Source organism: Oreochromis niloticus, linkage group LG15 (assembly GCF_001858045.2).
Source record: "Oreochromis niloticus isolate F11D_XX linkage group LG15, O_niloticus_UMD_NMBU, whole genome shotgun sequence".
In the NCBI taxonomy this organism is placed as follows: domain Eukaryota; kingdom Metazoa; phylum Chordata; class Actinopteri; order Cichliformes; family Cichlidae; genus Oreochromis; species Oreochromis niloticus.
In genome coordinates, this window is record NC_031980.2 from 23,138,428 (window position 1) to 23,162,753 (window position 24,326).

Below are 24,326 nucleotides of genomic sequence, written 5' to 3' on the forward strand. Positions count from 1 at the left end.
GACTATTTGATGGTTACCAGTGGAAAAACTACATCACGTCAATTACAACCTCCCAATAGTCAATTCGGGCTGCTTATTGTTCGCAAATGTGAAAAATATTGGCTAACACATAATGACCCTGTACATTTGTATAATTAGATTTTAAGATTTTTATAAATTTGTATTTATTCTAAATTCTGCTACCAGGGAGCTGGTTCTCATTTGATGTTTAATGACAATAAAAGGATTCTTCTGAGTTTAATTCTGATAGCACCCCCTTATGAGATCTGGCAACCGTGCACCGGAAACGTTTCATTCAACATCCGGGTCAGTTTTCCTCACGCTGCAAACAGCATGGCAGCGAAAAACAAGCAACGTAAAAAGTCCAAAGCGACGAAAAAAGTGACATTTGAGGCCGAAGGAAACGAGCCGGAGGCGGAAAACAGCGGCGGAGAGGAGGATGAAGGTGAAGAAAAGAATACGAAGGAGGAGGAGAGAGAAGAAGAGGAGCTCAGCCTGGAGGAGGTTTTACGGCTCGGAGGAACTAAGGTGAATTTACCTGGTGAAACAGGGCCAACACTCACAAACGGGGTCAGAGAGCGTTTTAACTTGTGGAGGTCGGTTTGTTTTGATAGTTTTTTGAACTGACACAAAAGTTTATGTGACGTAAAAGCACAGTCACCGGACAGTTTATTAGGTACACTTTGCTGTTACTGGGTTGGACCTCGTTTTGCTTTCAGAGCTGCCTTAATTCTTCATGGCATAGAGTCATCAAGGCGCTCGAAACATTCGTAGGAGATTTTGGTCCTTATGGACGTGATCGTATCAGACAGCTGCTGCTCATCCGTGATGCGGATCTCCTGTTGGTGCTCTCCTGTACTGAGCTCTGATGCTTTTGGAGGCCATTGAGTACAGTGAACTCAGTGTCATGGTCAAGTAACCAGGAAGGCTGTGGTGTTTTAACAATGCTTAGTTGGTACTAAGGGAAGTGTGCCAAGTAAATATCCCCACACCATTAGACCGGTGGCTGACCAGTTGTTATAACCTCAGGATGTATCCATGCTTCCATGGTATTATTTACATAAATAAATAAATAAAAATGTATCAAATAAAGTAAAAATTTAAATACAATTTATAGACAAATCAGAATTAATTAATAATTAATTAATCAGAATTCTTTGTCACACATTTTTATTCTTTTCTTTGTGGTTCTTCTCTACTTCTTTAGGCCGACTACATCCTCCTCGCCGGCCTCGAAGACTCCAATGAGCTCGTCGATGGCGGCATGAAAGGAGCGATAGATGACCTGGAGGAGGGCGAGCTGGAGTCATTCATCACCAAGCTGGGCATCCGGGCATACGCGACGCAGCAAACCATCCTGGATGAGCCTGAGGGCGAAGCCGCCACCACTACCATGGCTGCTGGCGAGAAGAAAGCTAAAAAGGTCAAAGTGGAGAAAGCAGAAGAGACGGCACCTGACACTCAGCCCAACGTCATCGATCAGAAGCAGAAGAAGACAAAAGAGGCGCTGGCATCGGGGGCAAAAAAGGCGAAGCAGAGCCCGACCGTATTTGAGTTCCAACCGCGGCAGGTGCTGCTGATCAAACCTGGTGGTAAGTGGTTCGAGCTGGATTACACAGAAGAGGGCTCGTCGGTGCCACAGGATGCCGCCTTGGTCTCCCAGTACAAGTCGCTCGCTCAGCAGCTGTTCGAGGCTGAGGTAAACCTCTACAAGACCAAGAAGAGCTTGCAGAAAGGCGCCAACTCGGCCTGGATGAAGACAGTCGTCTCCTCCGGCGTGCTGGCGGACAGAATGGCAGCTATGACGGTTCTGATTCAGGACGCTCCGGTGCACATGCTGGAGCACGTGGAGAACCTAGTCACCATGGTGAAGAAGAAAGGCAGTCGGCGGATGGGTCTGATGGCGATGGACACGCTGCGAGAGCTGCTGCTGTCCAACCTGCTGCCTGAGGACAGGAAGCTCCGCACCTTTGCCCAGCACCCGTTCGACCAGCTTGAGGAGAAGGCCAGCGGCAACCGCGACGCCCGCGACCGCCGCCTCATCCTCTGGTACTTTGAGCACCAGCTGAAGCACCACGTGGCTGAGTTTGTGGTGGCGCTGGACTCAGTGGCTCACGACACAGTGCCCGCCACCAAGGCAAAGGCGCTAGCCACCGCCCATGAGCTGCTGTGCAGCCGTCCGGAACAGGAGAAGGCGTTGCTCACCCAAGTGGTAAACAAGCTTGGAGACCCCGAGTACAAGACGGCGGCGAAGGCCTCGTACCTGCTGGAGACGCTGCTGCACAAACACCCCAACATGAAGGGGGTGGTGTGCTGCGAGGTGGAGCGGCTCCTGTTCCGACCCAACATCAGCCCGAAGGCGCAGTACTACGCCGTGTGCTTCCTCAGCCAGGTGATCCTGAGCCACGATGAGGACGGGCTCGCCGCTAAGCTCATCACCATCTACTTCTCCTTCTTCCGTGCCTGCGTCAAAAAGAAGGACATTGAGTCGAAGATGCTGAGTGCGCTGTTGGCGGGCGTGAACAGGGCGTATCCTTACACCAGCGCCGGGGACGACAAAGTGAGAGAGCAGATGGACACACTCTTCAAAGTGGTTCATCTGGTGAAGTTCAATACGGCCGTGCAGGCACTCATGCTGCTGTTCCAGGTGATGGACTCCCAGCAGAGCATCTCGGACCGGTACTATGTGGCTCTGTACAGGTAAGAAAAACCTTGCCTGGCAGCTCATTTGTGGGCTTTAAACAGACAACATCCAGGTGTTTACTTTCTCCACCTGTGTTGCAGGAAGCTGCTGGACCCCGGGCTGTCATCGTCCTCCCGCCCGAACATGTTCCTGAACCTGCTGTACAAATCCATGAAGGCTGACGTGGCGCTGAGGCGGGTCAAAGCCTTTGTCAAGCGGCTGCTGCAGATCAGCGCCGAGCAGAGCGCCAGCTTCGCCTGCGGGGCGCTCTTCTTGGTGTCGGAGGTCATGAGGGCCAAACCGGGCCTGAAGATACTGCTGCAGGAGGAGGAGGGGGTAAGAAATCTCAGAGGGTGTAAAACTGATGCTTTAGATTTTCCTTTTGGACATAAATGCTCTCAAAGATGAACTGCTTTAAACTTTTGAATTATGGCTTCATTCAGGATGAGGAAGAGGAGGCGTTCAAAGACCTCGCTGCAGATGAGGAGGATGATGATGAAGAGGAGCGATTCGTGGATGCTGACAAACTAGAGGAACAAACAAACACAGAGGGAGAGGAGGTCAAACCTGCAGCATCATGGGTACATCACCAGAACCTGGAAGGTCTGTGAAACATAAAATGCTGACATTCATGAAATCGTAATTATCTTTCTGTCAGCCTTCTTTGTTTGAAAACTGTTGTTGAAGGATGGGTTTAATCTAACATAACCGCCAGTGCCCCTGGTACTTTCCACCATTTCCACCCATTGTCTTCCTGGGAGACTTTTGTTTAATAGCTTGTTGTTTTGTTTTAGTTTCATGAAACTAATGGCAGATTTTTTTTATTTGCCTGGATCAGGAAAAACTTTTAGCTCATGTTGTAATCTCTATTCCAGAAACCACTACCGGCTCTAATTTAAAATACGACATAGTTATGTGTGTTTGTTGCACCTGGCTGATTAAAATAAAGCATGACAGTAAATAAGAAGATGAGCTTCATCGTGTTTGTTTCTCCGTCCTGTTTTCTTTCAGGAATTAAGAGTGTTCAGACCTACGACCCGCTGCACAGAAACCCGTTATTCTGCGGCGCAGATCGCTCGACTTTATGGGAGCTGCAGAAGGTAAAAAAAAAATCTGTCCCAATAAACACAAAGTTCTCATCCAGAGCTTGTGTTCACAAGCTTCTGTGTATAACCTAATGTCTAATGTTCTCTGCAGCTCGCTCTGCACTTCCACCCGTCAGTGTCGCTGTTTGCAAAAACCATTCTGCAGGTAAAAGCCCCGCCCCTTTCCACACGCTCAGGAGCTCTGTAGTCATCATGATTCTTGCTGTTAATGTTTGATATGATTTTATTTCCACAGGGAGACTTCATCCAGTACTCTGGGGACCCTCTGCAGGACTTCACCCTCATCCGCTTCCTCGATCGATTCGTCTTCAGAAACCCCAAACAGCTCAAAGCAGAACGTAAGACAAGCAAACACCGAGTTCTATCGGATGCATTTTGTAAAAATGATCAAAAAATGATGCAACATAAACACAGATGGATACAAAATGATCACATGTAGATGGGAAAATGGTGAAAACTGGTGTCAAATGTTCACATTTCTGAAATAGTTTAAAGAGATTCAAAAAAGAAAGGATGATTAAAATGACTTAAAAGAGGAACAAAAAAATTAAAAAGAGATGAAATAAAATGCACAAAGCTGCAAAGCAGCAGCAACCTGCAGAGAGACAAGAGACAGTGGACAGTAAAGACAATCTAAATAAAAGTCTTTATAAGCTGAAAACAACAGAAAAATTAAAAATTGAGACTCAGAAAGATAGAAAACGATAAAAAACATCCTGAAGAGTCGTTATTGTGGTTTCATTGTGGTTTCATTGCTGTCTCGGATCAAAACAGATTTAATCATGCTGACTTCACACATTGTGACAGTTTATTGATGCTTTCAATTAACTAATATTAATAATTTTAAGTGTAAACTTTCAGTTTTTTAACATTTTTTTATTCTATAGAAAACACCGATGCCGCTGTGATGAAGCCCAAACACAGATTACCTGTCAGCTTGCTACCAGGTAACTTTAAACAAAATTCACACTTTCTATGTTTGTTTTTTTTCCTTCACCTGCTCTGTGATGTCAGATGAAGTGTGGATCCTTTAAATTATTTGTGTCTGTCAGTGAACAGCGCAGAGTTTCTGTCTAAAGAAGAAAGTCAGGTTCCTGTTGACGAGATCTTCTTCCATCGGTGCGTCCCAGCAAAGTCACCTGACATATTTCCCCTGTTTTTCGACTGTATTATGTTTAATGAGCTTTGTTTCTTTGTTTCATTCGTCAGCTTCTTCAAGAAACGTCAGCAGGAGAAGCAGCAACGCCGGCCACGAGGCGACGATGATGACGAGAGCCTGGAGGATGTGGACGATGATGAGTTTGAGAAACTTCTTGGTAAATAAACCATCATCTCTAATTTAATACTCAGCATCTCCTCATGAAAACATCACAGATCCTTGGTTAATGGCTTCAGTCGAGACACTTGTACAGTTAAATTTATAAACACAGATTACATAAAACACTGAAATTTTGAAGTAAACAGAACTGCATTTTAAATCTTTTATATTTCAAATAAAAGGTAAAAATTAAAATCACAGGCTGATCCAGTCTGAGTCGTAGTTTGGCTCACTGTGAGTTTGGTCCACATGTGCCTGATAACACCTGGGCGTGATCCTGATGATGGGAGGATCGTCCCTCAGATCAGGGAATCGGTGAACTCCTGGCCAGTCTGAGGTGCTGTTTGCTGCTACCCTTCACCAGTTAAACATTTGGCACATGTGCTCAGTGTCAACCTGCTTTCATCCGTGAAGAGACCCGGCCATTAGTGGTCGACCGGCCGGTTCTGGTGTTCTCGGGGGAATGCTCGGCTCTGGGCTGTGACAGGGTTCCCGCTATAGGACGAGGAGCCCACCGGAGGCCCTTCTGTATTTCTGGCTGTGCTTCTCCTGTTTTTCCTCATTTGCTCGTGGTATAAATTAAAGTTCTCTGGCTGAGTAACTGTTTGTTTGTTTTCTGGCAGACACCTTTGAAGGCGACTCGTACTTCACCGACCTCGGCAGTGATAATCTGGACTTTGCAGGGTGAGTTGTCAGGTTTACTCTTGGGTTTTATTTCCATTCCATTTATTTATTGATTTACTTTGTAATTCTTAAATGTATTTTCCTTCGGTTTAAAGTATTATTGTTTTATTTGTTTCTGTATTACTGTAGCTACACATGGGAAAGCAAATACAGGAAATACTAGGAAGAGCATTATGTTGGTATTTATTTAGTCTACAACAGAATAATCTGATTGGCTGTGAGACTCGAACACGATTTTGGTTTTGTTTGAAAAGAACAAATAAAGACTTTAAAGAGTTTGACACACTGACTGAACCCTCCTCTTCCTCACGACTTTTTTGTTTTTCTGTCAGTAATGTAAAGAGTAAAAAAGATAAGAAATCAGGAGATGACTCGGAGTCGGACGTGGACGACTCAGACATGGACGACCTGGACGATGAGGAGGTGTCTTTGGGCAGCATGGATGAGGAAGACTTCGGCGATGAACTGGAGGAAGAAGGAGGGATGTTCATGGACCCTGACGGAGACGAAGAGGGTGATGATGATGATGATGATGAAGGTAAAAAATATGACAGAGTACAAAAACTTATTTTAATCCAGCTTAGTTTTGAGTTTCAGTTCAATATTCTCTGTTTTTAAATTAATACACCAGTACTTTTAATTTTTTCTGCCTGTATAAATGTCTTTTTTGTCATTATTTGACTTCAGATTACATTGATGTTCATATATTCAAGTCCACGTTTTCATGAGTTAAAGGACAGAATCGACCTGTGATCTTACAGAAACCTGATCCTTCTTCTCTTCTTTCAGTTCCTGAGCTGGAGGATGAAGATGCTGCATTTGGAGGTCAGTACCTTTTGAAATCCTAACCACTGTTTTTTACATACTGAAGAGGGAACACAGTGCATCATGGGATATCTGAGCCAATAATCTGTAAGCCTTTTTTAGACGAGCACCCCATAATTCAAAGAAAACCACTAAACATTTACATTTAATGTTCTGGAACCAGTGAAGTTTAAATATTATAAAAATACAGATTATTAAATTCAGTCAACTCACCTGTTAAAGCAGCACCTAATTAAAATATAATATCTTACAATTAATTTAAAAACATTTAATAAATTAATGCAAAATTTGGGGTTATATGCTAAATTATGAAAGATGGCTAGAATTTATCCTTCTGCTAATGTGGAATTATTCTGCTCATTTTCACCTCCTTATTTTAATTCTTGGACTCTTGTAGAGCAGCTTTGCATGATTCACATTTCAGAATAATCCTTCCCTATCTTATACTGAGTCCATGCTCTGTCTGAAAGAGGAGGAAAATCAGTGTGAAACTGAGTGTTTAGAGCAGTCTGAAGCTGAAAGCATTAGCTGTGCACGTGCTAAGCTCCTTATTTGAACTTTGGTCGTGTTGAATATGAACGTCCATCACTGGAACAGAAGATATGAGAGAAAATAATTCTTTTCAAATGTAATATTGAAACTGAGAAAAACCTTTTCCACCGTATAGATTCAGATGACGATGAGATGGAAGCTCCAGACATCACCCCACAGACCAAGAAGGGAAAGAGAAAATCCTCAGAGGACCTCGACTTCTCCGGATCTTTAGGTTAATGCTGGATCTGTAGCTCAAAGAATTATTAACATAATTTAATGTGTCAGTTTGTTTTGGCTGCGTATAGAAAACTCAATCAGCGACTCCGGAGGTTATTTAATGATCACTGTTCAACGTTTCAGGTTCCAAACAGAAGAAGAAGAAGGAAAAGAAAGATGCAACCATGTTTGCTTCTGCTGAAGAGGTCAGTTTGACTTCAGAGAATTCATGGAAAGAAGCACAACAGGATATTTATGGAATCATAAATATTTCAAAGGTCTTATAACATCATTATTGTTGTTCTTTTTTTTTTCAGTTTGGCTGCCTGCTGGACGAGAATGCCGGCTCCAAGTTTGACAACATCGGGCTGAACGCCATGGCCAATAGAGACAAAGCAGGTGAGATCAGAGCTTCACCTTGAACAGCTCATAGTACTGCAGGAACAAGACCGGTGGCCACCTGAAGGCTGAGGATTTGATTACGTTGTTACGGTTTCTATTATAATTACAGCACCTGAAATGTTCATAGAGTAAGTTAGCAGTTGGGTCAATATAAGGAATAAAACTATCTCCGTTATTACAGTGATGTCATTCAATGGACCTTGAAACTAAGAATGATTACATTCAGACTGATGTGTGTGGGCTGAAGGATGCTGAGGCTGTTTCAGGTTATCACAGGGTTAAAAACACAAACAGACGAGACGAAGGCCGGTGTCTCTCGTCTCACGTTTCATAACTTCTCCACAGAGAGAAAGTCCCGTCAGTCCCATTCAGCTGCGCTGCACAGATAAACCAAATGTGTTGTCTTTTCTAACACTTCCTGTGTGCAGGTCTGAAGCAGCTGAAGTGGGAGGCTCAGCGCGACGACTGGATCCACGGCCGCGACGCCAAGACGCTGCGCAGGAAGAAGACCGCGTTCAACAAGAAGAAGACGGGGTTCGGCCGAGCCAGGACGGGAAGCGGGACGTTTGGGAGCAAGAAGAAGAGGAAGTAGATGATGAGGAAGTAGATGATGAGGATGCTGAAGATGTTGGCCTAAAGCTAAACCTTCGGTGACCACGCCTTCCTCGTCTGTCTCCCGGACGCTGTAGATCCCCGGACACTCGGCGGTCTCATCGTAAACCGGGAGGACGCGGACATAAAACGGTGTTTACAGATTCAATCTGGGGGCTGATGAAGAGGAGCCACGTTTAGCTTGTTTTATTTTTTTGTAAAATCAAAGACTTTGTTGTGCTGAACGTTTTGCTGCAAATCTCATCTGGATCATTCCATCTCAGTCCATCAAGTTTAAAATAAACTTTGGTTTTAAAAAGCATAAATGAATACTTCACGGGATGAAAGCAGGGCTGTTTCATGATGTTTTTGAGGGAACATTTGTGTTTTAGGGTAAATATCCAGTCCTGTGCCTCTATGAAAATGGACTCTGAAGGATGCTTGAAGTTGCTGAAATATTTAGATGTCTACAGCCTGTAGAAACATTTTGCTTCTCACACAATGTTGTTTACACAGAATTGTCTTAAAAACAGTCTAAAAGTGAATCGTTACACTCGTTAAAGCTTAAATGTTGGGGGAAACGTTCACTGTGATATTCCCAGGTATGACGCAATATACGAAGTCCAAGTAAATTTATTAGATCCAAAATTTGTAACGCTGTTCTCTCTCATATAACTCATATTTATGTAGAGAAGGGAAATATTGCTTTGTTTTTAGTTCCAGCCTCATGGCCCAAATTTCTCTGGCCAATGAGAGGCTGTGTGCTGCTGTGCCGTTTTCTTGGTTTGTTTTTCACCTTTGGACTGTTTTCAAGAATATCCCGTGTCTTGTATGTGAGAAGCTCTAAATAAAATCTACTGTGGTTTCTACAAGTCTCCAAATCCGCTGTCGGAGATCACACATTGAAATATTTTAGGGACTTCAAACGTCCACCGTTTAACGTTAACTGGAGCTGCACTGCTGACGCTCCACATTCATATTTACTCTAACACATTTGAAGCTCTAGGAATTTTCTAGATATTAGGATTTTAAAGTGCTCCCTCAAAAAAAGGATTTCAGCGTGATGTGTAAAAACATCCCGACCTTCATCCCTGGGAATACTTTTTACCCTCAGCTGTGAGAGGCTGAAGTTGGTGAGTGCGATAATTCAAGCACAACCTCAAGAACTTCAAATTGAGACCGCAGGTGTGTCTACCAGGAGGCTGGTTGACATCAGTATTTTTTTTTTTTTTTTGAGAAATCTCTTTTAAGAAATCAGAATTCTCTTTCAGGCAAATCTGAGCTGACATGGGATGAGCCTGTTTGACACATAAGCAGCAATTTCCTTGTATCTAACAAATTAATTCACATACAACCTGTGTGTGTGTGTTTGTGTGAGACACAAACATTAAAGTGTTTCATGATCCTGTTCAGTGTGTTTACAGGTTTAATGATTGTTTCTGTCGTTCAGATCAAGTTGAACATACTGACCAGAATGTGGCATTTTTAGAACGGTCTGCACCGTTTCAAGGTTTTGTTGTTTTACATTTACAAATTAAACTAGGTTCAGGTTTTTTGTTGGTGTGGTATTAACTATTAAAACTTATAAAGTTTCAACTGGGATAGGCTCTGGCTCCTGCCCACAACCTGAATTGGATAAGCAAAAGAAGATGGATGAATGGATAAAATTATCAAATATAGCAGTTAACAGATTTAAACCATTTTAAATGTAATTTAATATCAAGCAATAACACCTCTTGTGGCTGTTGTTAGTTCACAGCTATTATATCAAAGTAAAGTAAGAGGAAGTACAAGAATGTAATGCTAAAGGTCAGCAAAGAAAAAGCAGGATTAACAGGGAAAGTATCAAGAAAGTCCACAAATACACATACACACACACCTCTACATATATATGTATATCGATTGATCGATCAATAGCATAGTGGTAACACCACTCGCCTTTGGAAGTTCAGGTGAGGGGTTTGACTCCTGACCAGGGTGTCTACATCCAGTGAGAGTCCACAAATGCTCTGGCAAGAGGGAACCAGGATGTCAGGGGGAAGGTGGTGGCTGTAGCTCAGGTGGTAGAGCAGGTCAGCTACTGGAAGGTTGGTGGTTCAATCCCAGGCTGCATGCCAAATATCCTTGGGCAAGATACTAACCCTCTGTTGCTCTCCGATGCATCTATCGGAGTGTGAATGTGTATGAATGTTAGACAGTAAACACTTAACAGTTAGAAAAAGTGCTTGTGTGATTGGGTAAATGAATTAGTTGTATAAAGTGCTTTGAGTGCTCATATAGAGTAGAAAAGCGCTACATAAGAACCAGTCCATGTACCATATCATCACCACCACTTGAGATTGTACTTGGGTACCGAGTGTGAGACAAAAACCCCCAAAAAGAGGTTTTGGGTTTGGCTGCTTCATACAGCGGCAAATATATACAAAGTATATGTGTTTAAAAAATAAAAACAAAGGCAGGATTTCCTTGACTGGGCTGGATACCAGCCACATTTAATAACTTCTCCACAGAGAGAAAGACAATTCCTGTATAAACGAACGAGATCGGATGAGTCTTTACAGGAAGTGATGTCTTTTTTCCTGACATGTAGTGCTGAAGCAGCCGAAGTGGGAGGCTCCAGACTCCGATGCCAAGGCGCTGCACGCGACAATGATGATGACGTCAATGGACACCTTCAATCCTGTTTGGCTGACCAGGCCTCCTGGTCTCTCTCTCGGATGCCGTAGATCCCCGCCCACTCGTTGGACTTGTAGTAAACTGAGAGGAAGCAGACGTCACAAAATTAATTTTGTTGTGTTGGAAATTTGTGGGTTAAGAGACTGGCAGCATGGCTGTGCAGCTGATTAAGTTACAGAAATTATGATATGATGTCCACATGAAGCAGAAGGAAGGTTTATAAACATGTTGTTTAATTTATGGCTCAAAAAATCAGGTTGTTCTGCAGTAAGTGTGTACCTAACATACTTTTACACATTACTTGATTTAATGTATATTGTGTTTTATTTGGTGCCATGTTGGCATCTTCAATAAAACTTTGTTGTTCTGCTGAAATTGCACTAATCATTTTTATTTTCATATGAATTGATTTATTTCACCTACTTGGGTTTTAATTGATTTAAATATGAGCTCATTTTCATCTGTTGTATGTACATTTCAACGTCATCTGTGCTCTGACATTTTTATTTTCATACGTCGTGCAGGCTGTGGTGTGTGTGTTTCTGAATTTCTTATTCAGTAGTGATTTTAAAACTGGACCACACTTTGTACTATATAAACAGTAATTATTATTATGAAAGAAGCCAGTGTTGGAGAACACCCTCTGCTAAGCCAGGGTTTGAACCTGGAGATTCTTCTTACCTTCTAGGATGGATGGGAACCTCCTGTTCATGGTGTTCCTGAAATCTGCAGGTGGTGCAGGATATAAAACAGGAAATTTAGGACGATATAAAGCCAGACCTATTTCAGATCCATTTCACGTCATAATTTCATACCTCGGCTGGTGTCCATCGTGCGAAACAGACCGTAAGCCCCGAGGACGCCCAGCAGCTCCAGAGCAATCACGCCCTTCATGAGCTTCTTAGCCAGCGGCTCCAGAGGTTTCGGAGACATCTGAGGTGAGACCAACAAATACAAACATCTAACTTTCCCGATAGAATATTTTTATTTTATTTCACTGCTAGACAGAGGTACACAGCTCTGCCCTAGACAGCAAACCTCGCTCTTCGGTGAAAGTTAAATTATTGTCTGCAAATATTTTAGAACAGATTAGAATGAGAATACCTTATTTTATTGTGATTATATGTAATTTTGTACATTTAAAACCTATAACAAAAACAACAGATCGTCAATATTTTATATTAAATTCAGACAGAAGAAAAAGGCTGTAACTTTATTTTGAAAAATAGTTTGCCACTCTACCAAAATAAAATTCCGAGTTGGATTTTCAATCTGAAGCTGACACATGATTGAGCTCAAGAACATCGCAACCTTAAAGCGTTTAATGACAGCATGACACAGCAAGCTGGGCGCTCAAGAAACCTCAATATGTTAGCAAACGATCGCTTATTTCTTCGTTTTGAACTGAAGGCGTTTTATTTAACGTCTTTGATACGTCTGAACTTACCTTATATTAGATTTGTGGTACTTGAGATAAATGAATAACTGCTTTAAATCTAAATCAGAGCACTATAAATTGTATCAGTTGAGTAAGATGCTTGCAGAAACAAATCCTCTGCCCTTGTAACAACCACAGCAAACTACTAACACGCTGCTTCCGGTGTACGGAAGCTCGGTAGGGACACATCGACTTTTTTTTGGCGTCCTTACCTCATTAAAACCATCAAAACCGCTGTTTACACTACCGTAAGTATAAAAGCAGCAACTTTTAGTGATAACACGGCTAAAAGAGGCTCCTTTACATTTGATAATTCTCTTTTTTATTCAATAAAATAGTAATTTGATAAATTAATTAAGACTTTAAGTAATTATTAAATTATTTTCTATAAATTTTTTTCATCAAATCAATATAATCACTATTAAAGAACAAACACGTAACAGCTCCTTGCTATAATAATTTATAATAATTTATTCTTGACTATTTAATTTGTATTTATTTATTTATTGACAAACTAGAGATCACAATACATAAATGAAACTTAATCAAAAGCAAAGCAACACAGAAAATTACAAATAAAAATAAATGCACAGTTTGAATAAAAACTATTTCCTTAAATTCTCTGTGAAAAGATGAAAAATCTGATGTGTTGGCCTCACCCATCTTATTGGTTGTCGGTCACCTAAGGGGTTAATTGCATGAATAAATAAATAACTGACGAAAAGGACAAAGTACGAGTGCCTTGTTTTTAGAAATACAAAAACTGTTTTAGATAATGTAACTTTTTCTCCTTTTGTGATAATAAAAACCCCCAACATAGAATCAACTCTCACTGCTCTAAAAGCTTCTTTTATTACTGTTTTTGCTATATATATTTTCTTTTTATTATCATAACAACAAAATTTCGGCCAGTTGAAAATCTGAATTGTGATTTAATCATTGTAGTTATGGGATGTTACCAGGAGGTGTCAGCGTTGTGGCAAGATGAACAGACAAGATGACAGCTCCTGTCATAAAAACAAGGGGTACGTCCAATAAAACACCTGATGCACCTGATGAAAGTCTGAATAATTGTTTTTAATTTTTAGTTGAGAAGCAGTCAAAAGGAAAGAATTCACTTTCATGAGCAGATTCCACTGAAGACACCTGCAATTTCTGTTTGGTTTTTCTTTTCTTTTCTTTCTTTTTTTTATTTTGAGGAAATAAAATCTAATGTCATTTTGTTGATATAGACTCAGCTGAATGAGCACCAGCTGCAGGTTAGATTCCCAGTTTTCCCAGAGGCTGCCTCGGTTTTACAGCTGCTATTCCTGCAGGAATCTCAGCAGAGCAGCAGCCAAACGCATTTAGACTAAGAGACAATATTTGCTCACCTGGGTCACAAAAACCTCACTTTACAGCATGATTAGGTGCAGAAATAGGAGCTAGAAAAGAGTCCTCTGCAGGGCTGGAAACTCATTAAAAGCCACTGCACTCAGATGGCATCAGAGGTCTTCAACAAAGGTCTTTAATTTCTAAAATTATTCACTACTTTCTTCCACATACAGTTTCCTTTTGTCCATTCTTAAGTCACATATGTCACATATCAAATCTATAATCAGGCATGATGGTGGAATATATTCTATGTTTATGTGGAAAATACTTTGAAAGTCAAATTTCAGCTGGTGAAACAGCACAAATGTTGCTTAACACATAACCACAGAGGATTTTACAGTAATTACAGTATCCACCATTATACTTTAATTTAAGTGTTTCTAATTTAATCTCCACAAACAGCTTGTTACTGTTAAATATAAATACGTATGTCCACATTTTTAAAGAACGGCTAATCAAACAGCTGATTTCTTGCAAACACGATGGCCCATGAAGCACAACAGGAACAACAATCACCACAGCACCCCCTCTGTCAACTGCACATCCTCGACTCCTTTCTTTAACTCCTCTCCGAGCATCTCTTCTTACTAGTTCATGCATTTATTACTTCCAGGCTGGACTACTGTAATTCATTATTATAAGGATGTCCTAAAAACTCCCTGGAAAGCCTTCAGTTGATCTAAAATACTACAGCAAGAGTACTGACAGGGACTAGAAAGACAGAGCATATTTCTCCTATATTGGCTTCCCTTCATTGGCTGCCTGTTAAATCCAGTATTGAATTTAAAATCCTGCTCCTCACATACAAGGTCTTGAATAATCAGGCCCCATCTTATCTTAATGACCTTGTAGTACCATATCACCCTATTAGAGCACTTCGCTCTCACACTGCTGGCTTACTTGTTGTTCCTAGAGTATTTAAAAGTAGAATGGGAGGCAGAGCCTTCAGTTTTTAGGCCCCCCTTCTGTGGAACCAGCTTCCGGTTTGGATTCAGGACACAGACACTATCTCTACTTTTAAGATTAGGCTTAAAACTTTCCTTTTTGATAAAGCATATAGTTGGGGCTGGATCAGCTGACCCTGAATCGTCCCTTAGTTACTATTAATCTCTGGCTCTCTTCCACAGCGTGTCTTTGTTCTGTAGAAATGAAACGTCTCCACGTTGGAGCCTCATTTTAAAGTCCTGTCAGTTAAATATGATGTGAAATTTTTTCATTATACAGATGTGATCATAACATTTTTTTCCATAGGACTTCTGTTATTTATTTAAATAACAGAAGATTAAAAAATAAAACTTTTGTAATCACAGGCACACAGATAAATGCTGGAGGGCAAAAATGTATGAATATGAAGGACAAGTTGTTTAAACACTCCTCTCTCCGTGGTTTCTATATCTCAGTTGTGGTTATGATTTAGTGATACTTAAAGGTAAAAACACTTCTGGAAAGGACGCACTCTCCCCAGTTATAACTCCTCCTGGAGTCTTCACTCTTTGCTGCCCTCGTGACGCATTTTAGTAGCTGATGTGTCCTTCAAAACAGAGCACAGACTGACAGGAGGACAGAGACCCACTGAACTCATGCACACAAATAAACACAGAGTGTTCATGAATAATGTTTGGGAACTGGGTGTAGTCAGAAGAAGTAAAGAACAATCTGTTTCTATCTGTTTTGTAGCTGAATTTATATATAGCAGGGTTAGGAGGTGATGCCAATTTTTTTTAAAAATCACAAATGACAGATTATTGTTAGATGTATGGTGGGTAATGAAGAGCCGATCAAGCACACAACATCTCTGTTTGTTTCCTGTGTCAAGAATTTGGAGGCTGTGGATGCAGAGTAAGGAGTATTATCATTTGTAGCTGATGAAAATAAAATATTTATAATAAATCAATAAATCACAGCTATTTTTCATCATTTATTCACCCATGAGGATCTCTAGACACGTGGAGATTCCATGTTCTCCGTATGCTTGGGCACGTTTTCTGTCCATCTTATCCCAGGATGCAAAATAAAAAAATATCTTGGTGCACGCGCAATCATCCAGGGAAGGAAATCCCAAAATGTTGACTCTGTTCATGTGGAGGTGAAGTTTTCAGTGGGAGACAAATAAACAACCTCATTTCACTGGGACATTTTAAAGGTTTGTATCTGTAAACACTCTCGTGTGTGTTTTTCTTACTTTATGATAATGTATAAAGTGACTTTTAGTAAGGTTTCAGTGAGACTACCTGTTTCAATAACAGATTTAAAGCTAATAATAAAGATCTGCAACTTTTTACAGGTACGTCACGTGTAAGGAAGATCTCCTTCCTGGCCACAGATTCCATATTTATCCTTCATGCCCACTGATTCTTTGTTAAGCGGCTTCAGATACAGAGGAGGTTGTATCTGAAGCCGCTTTAAAGTCTTCAGTCAGTATTTAATCCATAACTTGTGACTTGTAAATACTTTCAGTGTGCAGGTGAGAGATGCCATTCGTTGTGTCACAGCTTTGATAAACACTTCAACCCCCTCTCGGTCTTCATGTGCAACCAACAAATGAAGGGAAATATTTGTGGTCATGTTTGATGGCCACAGAAGATAAAACAGCGGCTGTGTGCAGAGAGCATGGTGGTCCAGCTCCTCTTGTTCCTTCACCTCGGCTGTGTGTGTCGGCTATCCTTTCAGATTCACCGGCAGGTAAACACACACTGTCAGAGCACAAACAGTGAACCCTGCAGCTGAAAAGGAAGGAGGAGATCCTGGACAGCCTCCACTCTGCCGGGAACTAAACACTTGCACACAAAGGGAAAGGTTCATATTTCACGGTTATATAAAGACATTAAAGATCAGCCTCTCTGGAACCAGCATGTTTTGTGTTTTACCACTCCTACAGCTTTTTGAGCTTCACAAACTACATTTGAGACATGCATTATTCTTAAAATGAAACAATTGTGTACTTCCACTCTGTGAATTCATTAACTCAAGCGTATAGGTGGGCCAAAATTTTGTGAGAACCTCAAGCTTCATGATTCTGGATTCATAGAGGCCCGATCTGGTCCCTTGGCCTTGAATTGTAGACATGAGGATTATGATGTTAACTGGCATCGTTTTGGTATTTAAAACCACTGTATGTAAATCTAAATTCTTGAGGATTCTTAGTTGAAGTTATACATACTAAACAAACTAGCACATCCTTTATATCATAAAGACAGAAAAATGTCTTTTGGTCAGACCACCTTCAAAAGAAAAGCTTCCATCCAGTGCAATACAATACAGTGACCCCTGGTTTTCCTCTGCATGTATACCCAGAGATGGCCTCATACTTTACTGCCCTGCACCCGATTTCCCTGCTCTCATTTAGTTTTTGCCCTTTTGATTTGATATCTGTAATGTAACTCCTATATCTTAATACTTCAACAGTGTTAATACTCTGTGCTTAGATGCTGCTAACTTTATGCTAGCTTATCACTCTGTTGAAAGAGACGTTTTAAATGTTTTAAATGAAGTTTTTAATGTTTACAAAAAAATAAAAATACAGAACGTAACACAAACCAATTTTGTGGCTAAATGTAACCAAACAAAAGTTGAAGATGAGACTGAAAAACACCTTAGGTGTAAAACAGAAAAAAGGTGTAATAGTGATCATTTTGATGAAATGAGTTACAGAAGATTAAAAAATCAGTAAAACTTTGTGGACTTTTTTTGTTCTTTAATTTGGGAGAAAATCCACCTGTTTAAATGGACATGAATCAGTAGATGTGTTGATAGAAAATCCTGCTGATTTGAACAAAAAAATCCAAAGCATGAATCTGTGGATCTGATTCTGTCCATTTTCGTTGCTAGTGGACTGTGCGACAGATTTGGTGCCATTTTTCTTTGATTCTTTTCACTTTTAATTAGTTTTTGAGAGTCAAAATTAAACCTGAATCTGCTGTGAGACTCCTACAGGGGCCCAGCTAAGCATACGTGCCCCCCCCCGCCCTCGGGGAGTTTATTATCCGGCCCTGGGATGCAGGCGGCTGATTGGACAGCGGCTGCGCAGCAGCGAGCAGCAGGTGCCGCAGACGCTCAGTGCGAACAAACCGTCCGCCGGCCACAGTGCGCGCGCAGGTGAGAGGCAGCAGCTCCGGTGACAAACAGACAGGCGGGATTCAGCGGCCCGGTACCGGCTGCCAGCTGAGGACAGGTGGGGTTCACGTGGTTGTTGTCCAGCCTTGTGTGGAGCTGTTTGGATGAATCTGGAGCTGGATCGTGCACGATGCTGAGCGCCGTTAAAATGGAGGGACACGAGCATCCGGACTGGAGCAGCAGCTACTACTACGCAGAGCCCGAGGTCCGTGAATTTCACCCGTGGGTGTTATCAGTCAGTGGGGATGTTGGCTCATTGGTTAAATATCGATCAGAAGAAGCGGTTTCCCCGCAGAGGAGGCAGATAAAACCCGATCACGGGCCGGACAATCTCAGTGACGGAAAAACGATAACTGAGGGTCACTTACAGGATCTGAGCTGGACTCTGAGAGGCTCAGCTGTACCGAGCCTACACAATTTAGTCGTTTACGCACAGTTTGAATGTTTCATATAAAAGTATAACCAGTTATTAGTATTATTGAGTTTAATTTGATTAAACTAAACTTTAGCCTACACCTTAGGTGTAAAACTGAATCTGAAGAGAGTCGTTTTAGAGCATGTTGAGTTTGTCAAAGAAGCCACTCTTCGGCTGGATTTCAAGTAAAAATAATGATCCATGTTTTTCATTTTAAGTAAACTAAGTAAATATTTGCAGTAGAATTTGTTAAATTGAGATCTAGTTTGTTCCAGAAATCCAGGTAATTAAAGCGAAAATCAGGAGGTTGTTTGACCTTCAATACTCGGCTGTGTCAAATAATCTAAACTGTAACTAACATTTAAAAACGATACCTGCTTTAAATTCGATCATAACAGCAAAACAAACACCGAGCAAAAGAAAAATGGCTTTCAGCGAGGACACACACGGGCAACAAAATGCAAGTTTTTACGCGATTAAACGTCACCTTTATTTTTCTGCAGGATTTACGAAATTTCACACCCGCTTTTCATTCTGGAGGGACAGATTTTAACAAGCGCTTTGACTTGCTGTTAAAACTCTGCGTAACTGATTTTAATTCACAAAGAATTTTCTGGGTTAATAAAACAAAAGCGTTAAAATCAGTTAACAGGAGAATAAAATAAGAAAAATAAATGTGTAATATTTATCTAAAAATTTATTTTAAAAAAAGACAAAAAAAAAAGATTTTATTCTACTTATAAAAATAATTTCCTTGGACGTTTTTGCTGAATAAAATTCCCACATTTTTATACATCTAAAGCGAAATATCTTATTTTTAAAAATTGTAACTCTCGTGATAATTTTGTTCTATTCAAATAAAATTGTCCCCTCTAAAAGTTGCATTAGTGATTTACTTAACATTACCAGTAGTCCCCACACCCTGCGCGTGAGCTCGGGTCTATTTTTAAAAAAATAAATAAAGTATAAACACGTCACAGAGAGGTAAAGTGGAAGGTTTGGACTTCATCTTCACCTTGGACTTCATCTTCACCTTGCAAAACCTTTACAAGGATTTGCGTGCTTATAGATTTAAAGATATGGACGGGCTCGGATTATAGCAAATGCAGCTCAATTAGGATGAATTAGACAGAGGAATACAGGTGTATTAGAAACCCTAAAAACATGGCTACTGTTAAACTGGGTCACTGGAAAATCAAACAGAAAGTCAGTCTTAGTCTTTATTATAATAATCAGAATCTCGTAGTGAGCAGTTTTCACTGTTTTAAATAACTTCCGATTAGTTATTTGAAACTAATCATAGGCTTTGGTGTATTTTTATCTCTGCGCCTGCTGTGAAGCTTTATTGGAGTTTTTATGTGTATTTTTCAAGTTTCCAGCCTTTTTTTCAACTCACTATTTTAAAGACTGCAGTGACAGAACACTGATCGTAGCACCGATCAGGAACGAATTATTTCGCTCTGTTTTGGCCTCCGGTGTCTTTTCTGACTCTGATCTTTGTGTCAGGCTGAAATAAATCCGCTGGATTTATTATTGTGTGTTTATGCGACATTATCAGGCTGTTAATTTTAAATTAAATTAAATTATTTGGGATTTAACTCAATGTGTGTGTGTGTGTGTCCTCGTGCATTAATTAATGTTAATTGGCTTTTTCTGTGTCGCAGTGTTACCCCCCAGCGGCCAACATGAACTCCATGAGCACCTACATGGGCACGCCTGGCATGACGGGCACCGGCCACATGAACGCGCATTACGTGAGCCACCCGGTCGGGGTGAGCGGCTCTTCTGTGGCCTCCGGAATGACGCAGAGCGCCGGAGCCGCCGCGCTGCCGCCCAGCATGAGCTCCATGAGCCCGCCGCCGTACGGGAACGTGCCGGTGATGAGCCCGGTGTACGGACAGGCCTGCGCCATCAGACCACGGGAGTCCAAGGCCTACCGGCGCAGCTACACGCACGCCAAGCCGCCGTACTCGTACATCTCCCTGATCACCATGGCGATCCAGCAGTCCGGCAGCAAGATGCTGACGCTCAACGAGATCTACCAGTGGATCATGGACCTGTTCCCGTTCTACCGGCAAAACCAGCAGCGCTGGCAGAACTCCATCCGCCACTCGCTCTCCTTCAACGACTGCTTCATCAAGGTGCCGCGCGCGCCTGACAAGCCGGGGAAGGGCTCGTTCTGGACGCTGCACCCGGACTCCGGGAACATGTTCGAGAACGGCTGCTACCTGCGGCGGCAGAAGCGCTTTAAGTGCGGGAAGAAGGCGGACAGCGAGCCGGGCTGTGAGGCCGGAGCGCCGGGCAGAAGCTCGGACTCCCCGCCTTCCTCCTCATCCTCCTCCTCATCGTCACCTCCGTCCTCTGACGGAAAGGGCGCCGACCTCAAACCCCACCGGGGAGAACCGCCAGCCTCAAGCCCCGTGCGCGTGCCCTCCCCGCTCACGCACACGCAGCACCTGCTCTCGCACCACCCGCACCCGCTGCTGCTGCACGAGGCCGCGCACCTGAAAACGGACCCCTACCACACCCACTACTCCTTCAACCACCCATTCTCCATCAACAACCTCATGTCGGAGCCGCAGCACCACAAGCTGGAGCCGGTGGTGCAGTACGGAGGTTACGGCTGCCCCGTGTCCGGGGCTCTGATGGCGGCCAAACCCGGCCTGGAGCCCGCGCACAGCGACAGCGGGTACTATCACGGCGTGTACGGCAGGCCCATAATGAACTCCTCCTGAGGCCCCGCCGGACTCCTCACTGCAAAAACTCTGATCTGTACATTTGTAAATGTGATAAAGGGCCATTCCCCTGTTTTTCATCCATCTGATAAAAAGCTTCATATGAAATCTTTGTTGTGTCGTTTTTATTCAACTGAAGGTTCACAAAGGTTAAACCGGACAGGACACCGGGGCCCAGTCAAGCAGCAAAAAATTACTTATAAGGTTTGTGTTCCCTTAAATTTGACCTCTTTGTGTGTCTTTCGTCCACATATATCTAAGCACAACAGAGTAACACAACTGACAAAGAGGAAGGAGACCAGAGGTGTGCCAGGACTCTGTTAAACAGAATTTTTAAAAACCTTCCACCCATGTAACATCAGATACTTTCAAGCTATTCTGTGGATGACTTTAGGAAAACCTCTCCATAAAGATTCAAGAACTCAATGAATCCATCTTTCTCACTTTGAGGGCTCTTTAAGGAACATTTAAAGACGATTTTATGTGGAGAAGATTACTAGGAGCTCACAACATCCTGGATGATCCTTTGTAAATGCCAGTGGAGGCCTGCACACATGCATTTATACTTTCCTGCATTGAGGTTGTATATTTTTTTAATGTATTTTTTCCACTCCACTTATGACTTACAATTGTATAATTCTTCATCATTAGTCCAACATATTATTTAAAAATCTCAGTATTTACATAAAATTGAGAATAAATAAATGTTCTACAGGTTCTGGAAGACAAAGCAGGAGCTCAGTGTTCCTGCTTTGGCATACAAAGTCGTTTTGAAAGGTAAAAAAAAATTCTTGAGATTCTTGTTTCACATGAGTGTCTTCCTGAAGAAGTTGGCTCTGGCTCATCAAACATTTGTGCTCAGAAGTCTGTAACAGATGATCCCGGCATACCTACAGATATAACATACACAAATGTACTCCTCAGGGGTGTGTAACATCTTAGGTTTTCCCTAAAATGTGCTGCCGTTCCAGGAGTGGTGATGACACAGGTGTGAAAATTAAAAGTAAAGATTCACAGTGGAGCTTCTTTTAATTCCGAAGTATGAGTGGAAATGTTTTGTCCTTTTGTAGCTCCAGAGTTAAAGAAGAGAAAGATTTCAGGTTGTTGTGCTTTTTTACGGTAAAAGAAAATTATTATGTATTTACTGATATAAAACTGGAGTGTGACCGAAATGATTTTAATAATTGTTTTCGGTTAGATTATTGGACCTGCAGGTGATCATGTGCACCTTTTTGAGGGCTAAAATGATGCACAAACTTTCCCAAGCAGTAAAATATACATATTTGTAAATTCTTTCTTAATTTTTAAGGTGGAATGTCAGGATGTAGACTGTGTTTGGCCAAATACAAAACAAAATTAGGTGAAATATCAATTCTACACGTCAAATCTTCCTCGGGTCTTTGTTCTCCTTTTTTTCTTCTTCGCTGTGTTCTTCGGCTTCTTTCTACAATCAAAACACATGCGTCTGAGGTTATGTTTGGTTTTTCTAAGGAAGCTGCAGGTTCAGATGTGAAGCAGATAAAGCATTAAGGAGTCAATAATACTAGAAAAAAAATCTGCACAAATGCCAGCCCATCTGCAAATAATTTTTTTAATTAAACACCCTTTACAGACAAGCACAAGCAGAATACTAAACTCAAACAGAAAACTACACATTAATCTAAAAATGAAACAGAATAAGATTAAAATGTTTGATTTAATGCAAAAAAGTACAGTAGATTTAAACACTGATGCATAAATAAGTTTTAAAAAATTAAAGTGATCAAAGAAACATTAAGAAATAAGATTGCATAAAAGCAAGTCTATTAAAGTCTGCTTTTAGAAGTAAATTAATAAATACTTTTTGGGTGTTTATTAAATTAATGCAACTTTTTTATGTCAGTTTTTGTATATTAAGATACCAAATTATAAAGGATACAAATATCTTCTGCCTAACAGGAATACGACAGAGGGTGAGCTGAGCTGCGGTATCCTTAAAGGTGCAAAACGTGTTACTGAGCTATAGATGTGAGTAAACTGAGGCAGCATTAGCACTAAATGGCTTGATTATCACCCGCAGGGTCACAGATAACATAGAAGCAGATAACAACTGGAACAATAGCCCATGAAAAGGTGACAAGCTCTCCTCTTAAAGCACATTAATGTCACACAGAAGTGATGCTGAACTGCAGATAACAGGCTTCACGGGTCACATGGTCACATTCAAGAAAACAGTTATTCAGCACAAAGACATTCTGGCTCAAAAAAGCCGAATGCTTTAAATAAACTGAATGCACATATTTAAACATGGAATTTTAAAAACTACAACAGGTTAAGCACTGATGTGACAAACATATGGCAGAGTAGGAGAGACGACATTCAGTGAGGATTTTTCATTTTCTGCATTCTGGTGAATTTTTATGCATCACTTTGCACATTTTCAGCTTGTTTGTCTGGTGTGCTTAGGGAGGGAGGCTCCTCTACTGTCTTTAAATAATCTTGTTTCCTATTGTTCCTGCTGAGCCAACACACATATTCATGCTTCACTCTTCGGTCCTCTGTCATGTTTGCTTCGCTCCTGATGTGAGAGTCAGAGTGTAAAGAGCCAGTTCAGCTCTGTTTAATATCAGGATGATGTAGCTTCTTTTGTTTAGGTAATAATCTGTTTTAATGTGCACATCAGACCTGCTCACTTTGATGATGAAGTCATTTGTTTTCATTTATAAACTCCTGGAATTTAACCCTGTGATGTCTCAGTTATCCTAACCCTAAATTACACATCAGAATGTTTAATGTTTAAAATTATTCCACAAGGTTTTGGCAATCAAGGAAAAAAAGATCTAACTGACTCTAATAAAGAACTATACCCTAACCCTGAGGTTTAGGATTAGGGTTTGGGGGTGTAATGCAAACTGAGGCCGACTGACAACAAAAAAGGTCGGGTGACTTTTTCCTAAAATGAATAAGCAAACTAACAAGATTAGAAAAATAAATCATTTTTACTTACTTAAAAGATGTCCTAATAATAAACTTTGTTTAAACTTTGTTGGTTTGAGATTTTTGGGGAAAAACCCTGTATTAGGAAAAAAAATGACCTTCACCTATTGGATACATTGTTGTTGTTGTTGTTTACTGTTGTTGTGCTTATAAAAACTCAGCTTATTCTTTTTTTTAAATTTTCTGGGCGTTCCCTGCATCTCCACTGAGATCTATATCTTCTATTTGACATTTTCTTTT

General features: G+C 41.2%; 3 protein-coding genes across 5 annotated transcripts; 2 read left to right on the plus strand and 1 right to left on the minus strand.

The window, feature by feature from the left end:
• The first annotated feature begins 252 nt into the window (after positions 1–252).
• Positions 253–9,912, plus strand: cebpz (CCAAT enhancer binding protein zeta). 3 transcript variants are annotated; one of them, XM_013272270.3, is made up of 17 exons: positions 253–528; positions 1,208–2,700; positions 2,785–3,019; positions 3,127–3,286; positions 3,695–3,783; positions 3,881–3,934; positions 4,025–4,127; positions 4,677–4,736; positions 4,842–4,908; positions 4,999–5,105; positions 5,731–5,791; positions 6,124–6,329; positions 6,581–6,616; positions 7,284–7,382; positions 7,511–7,572; positions 7,684–7,765; positions 8,197–9,912. In XM_013272270.3, exons 1-17 carry the CDS (start codon positions 334–336, stop codon positions 8,358–8,360), a joined length of 3,273 nt encoding a protein of 1,090 aa, XP_013127724.1. In that variant the 5' UTR covers positions 253–333; the 3' UTR covers positions 8,361–9,912. The 3 variants fall into 3 exon arrangements, with proteins under 3 accessions (XP_013127724.1, XP_025754837.1, XP_019201753.1); XM_025899052.1 differs by having other exon boundaries at positions 6,124–6,324; positions 6,579–6,616; XM_019346208.2 differs by having other exon boundaries at positions 6,124–6,321; positions 6,579–6,616.
• Positions 9,913–10,779: 867 nt separating this feature from the next.
• LOC106098348 (protein CEBPZOS) lies at positions 10,780–12,645 on the minus strand. Its single transcript, XM_013272234.3, has 4 exons — positions 12,483–12,645; positions 11,851–11,968; positions 11,717–11,761; positions 10,780–11,116 (listed from the first exon to the last, which is right to left on the minus strand). The coding sequence occupies exons 2-4, from the start codon at positions 11,966–11,968 to the stop codon at positions 11,034–11,036; spliced, it is 246 nt and encodes an 81-aa protein (XP_013127688.1). The 5' UTR covers positions 12,483–12,645; the 3' UTR covers positions 10,780–11,033.
• Positions 12,646–17,872: 5,227 nt separating this feature from the next.
• LOC100705944 (hepatocyte nuclear factor 3-beta) lies at positions 17,873–22,187 on the plus strand. Its single transcript, XM_005452415.2, has 2 exons — positions 17,873–18,165; positions 20,040–22,187. The coding sequence occupies exons 1-2, from the start codon at positions 18,091–18,093 to the stop codon at positions 21,108–21,110; spliced, it is 1,146 nt and encodes a 381-aa protein (XP_005452472.1). The 5' UTR covers positions 17,873–18,090; the 3' UTR covers positions 21,111–22,187.
• The last annotated feature ends 2,139 nt before the right edge of the window (positions 22,188–24,326 follow it).

Coding starts and splice junctions, on each gene's coding strand:
- cebpz (XM_013272270.3), top strand. CDS start 334: ATGGCAGCGAAAAACAAGCAACGTAAAAAGTCCAAAGCGACGAAAAAA. Junction 4,128..4,676: donor CAAACAGCTCAAAGCAGAAC/GTAAGACAAGCA, acceptor TTTATTCTATAG/AAAACACCGATGCCGCTGTG. Junction 4,909..4,998: donor GACGAGATCTTCTTCCATCG/GTGCGTCCCAGC, acceptor TTCATTCGTCAG/CTTCTTCAAGAAACGTCAGC.
- LOC106098348 (XM_013272234.3), bottom strand. CDS start 11,968: ATGTCTCCGAAACCTCTGGAGCCGCTGGCTAAGAAGCTCATGAAGGGC. Junction 11,762..11,850: donor CACGATGGACACCAGCCGAG/GTATGAAATTAT, acceptor CACCACCTGCAG/ATTTCAGGAACACCATGAAC. Junction 11,117..11,716: donor GTTCCCATCCATCCTAGAAG/GTAAGAAGAATC, acceptor GCTTCCTCTCAG/TTTACTACAAGTCCAACGAG.
- LOC100705944 (XM_005452415.2), top strand. CDS start 18,091: ATGCTGAGCGCCGTTAAAATGGAGGGACACGAGCATCCGGACTGGAGC. Junction 18,166..20,039: donor ACTACTACGCAGAGCCCGAG/GTCCGTGAATTT, acceptor TCTGTGTCGCAG/TGTTACCCCCCAGCGGCCAA.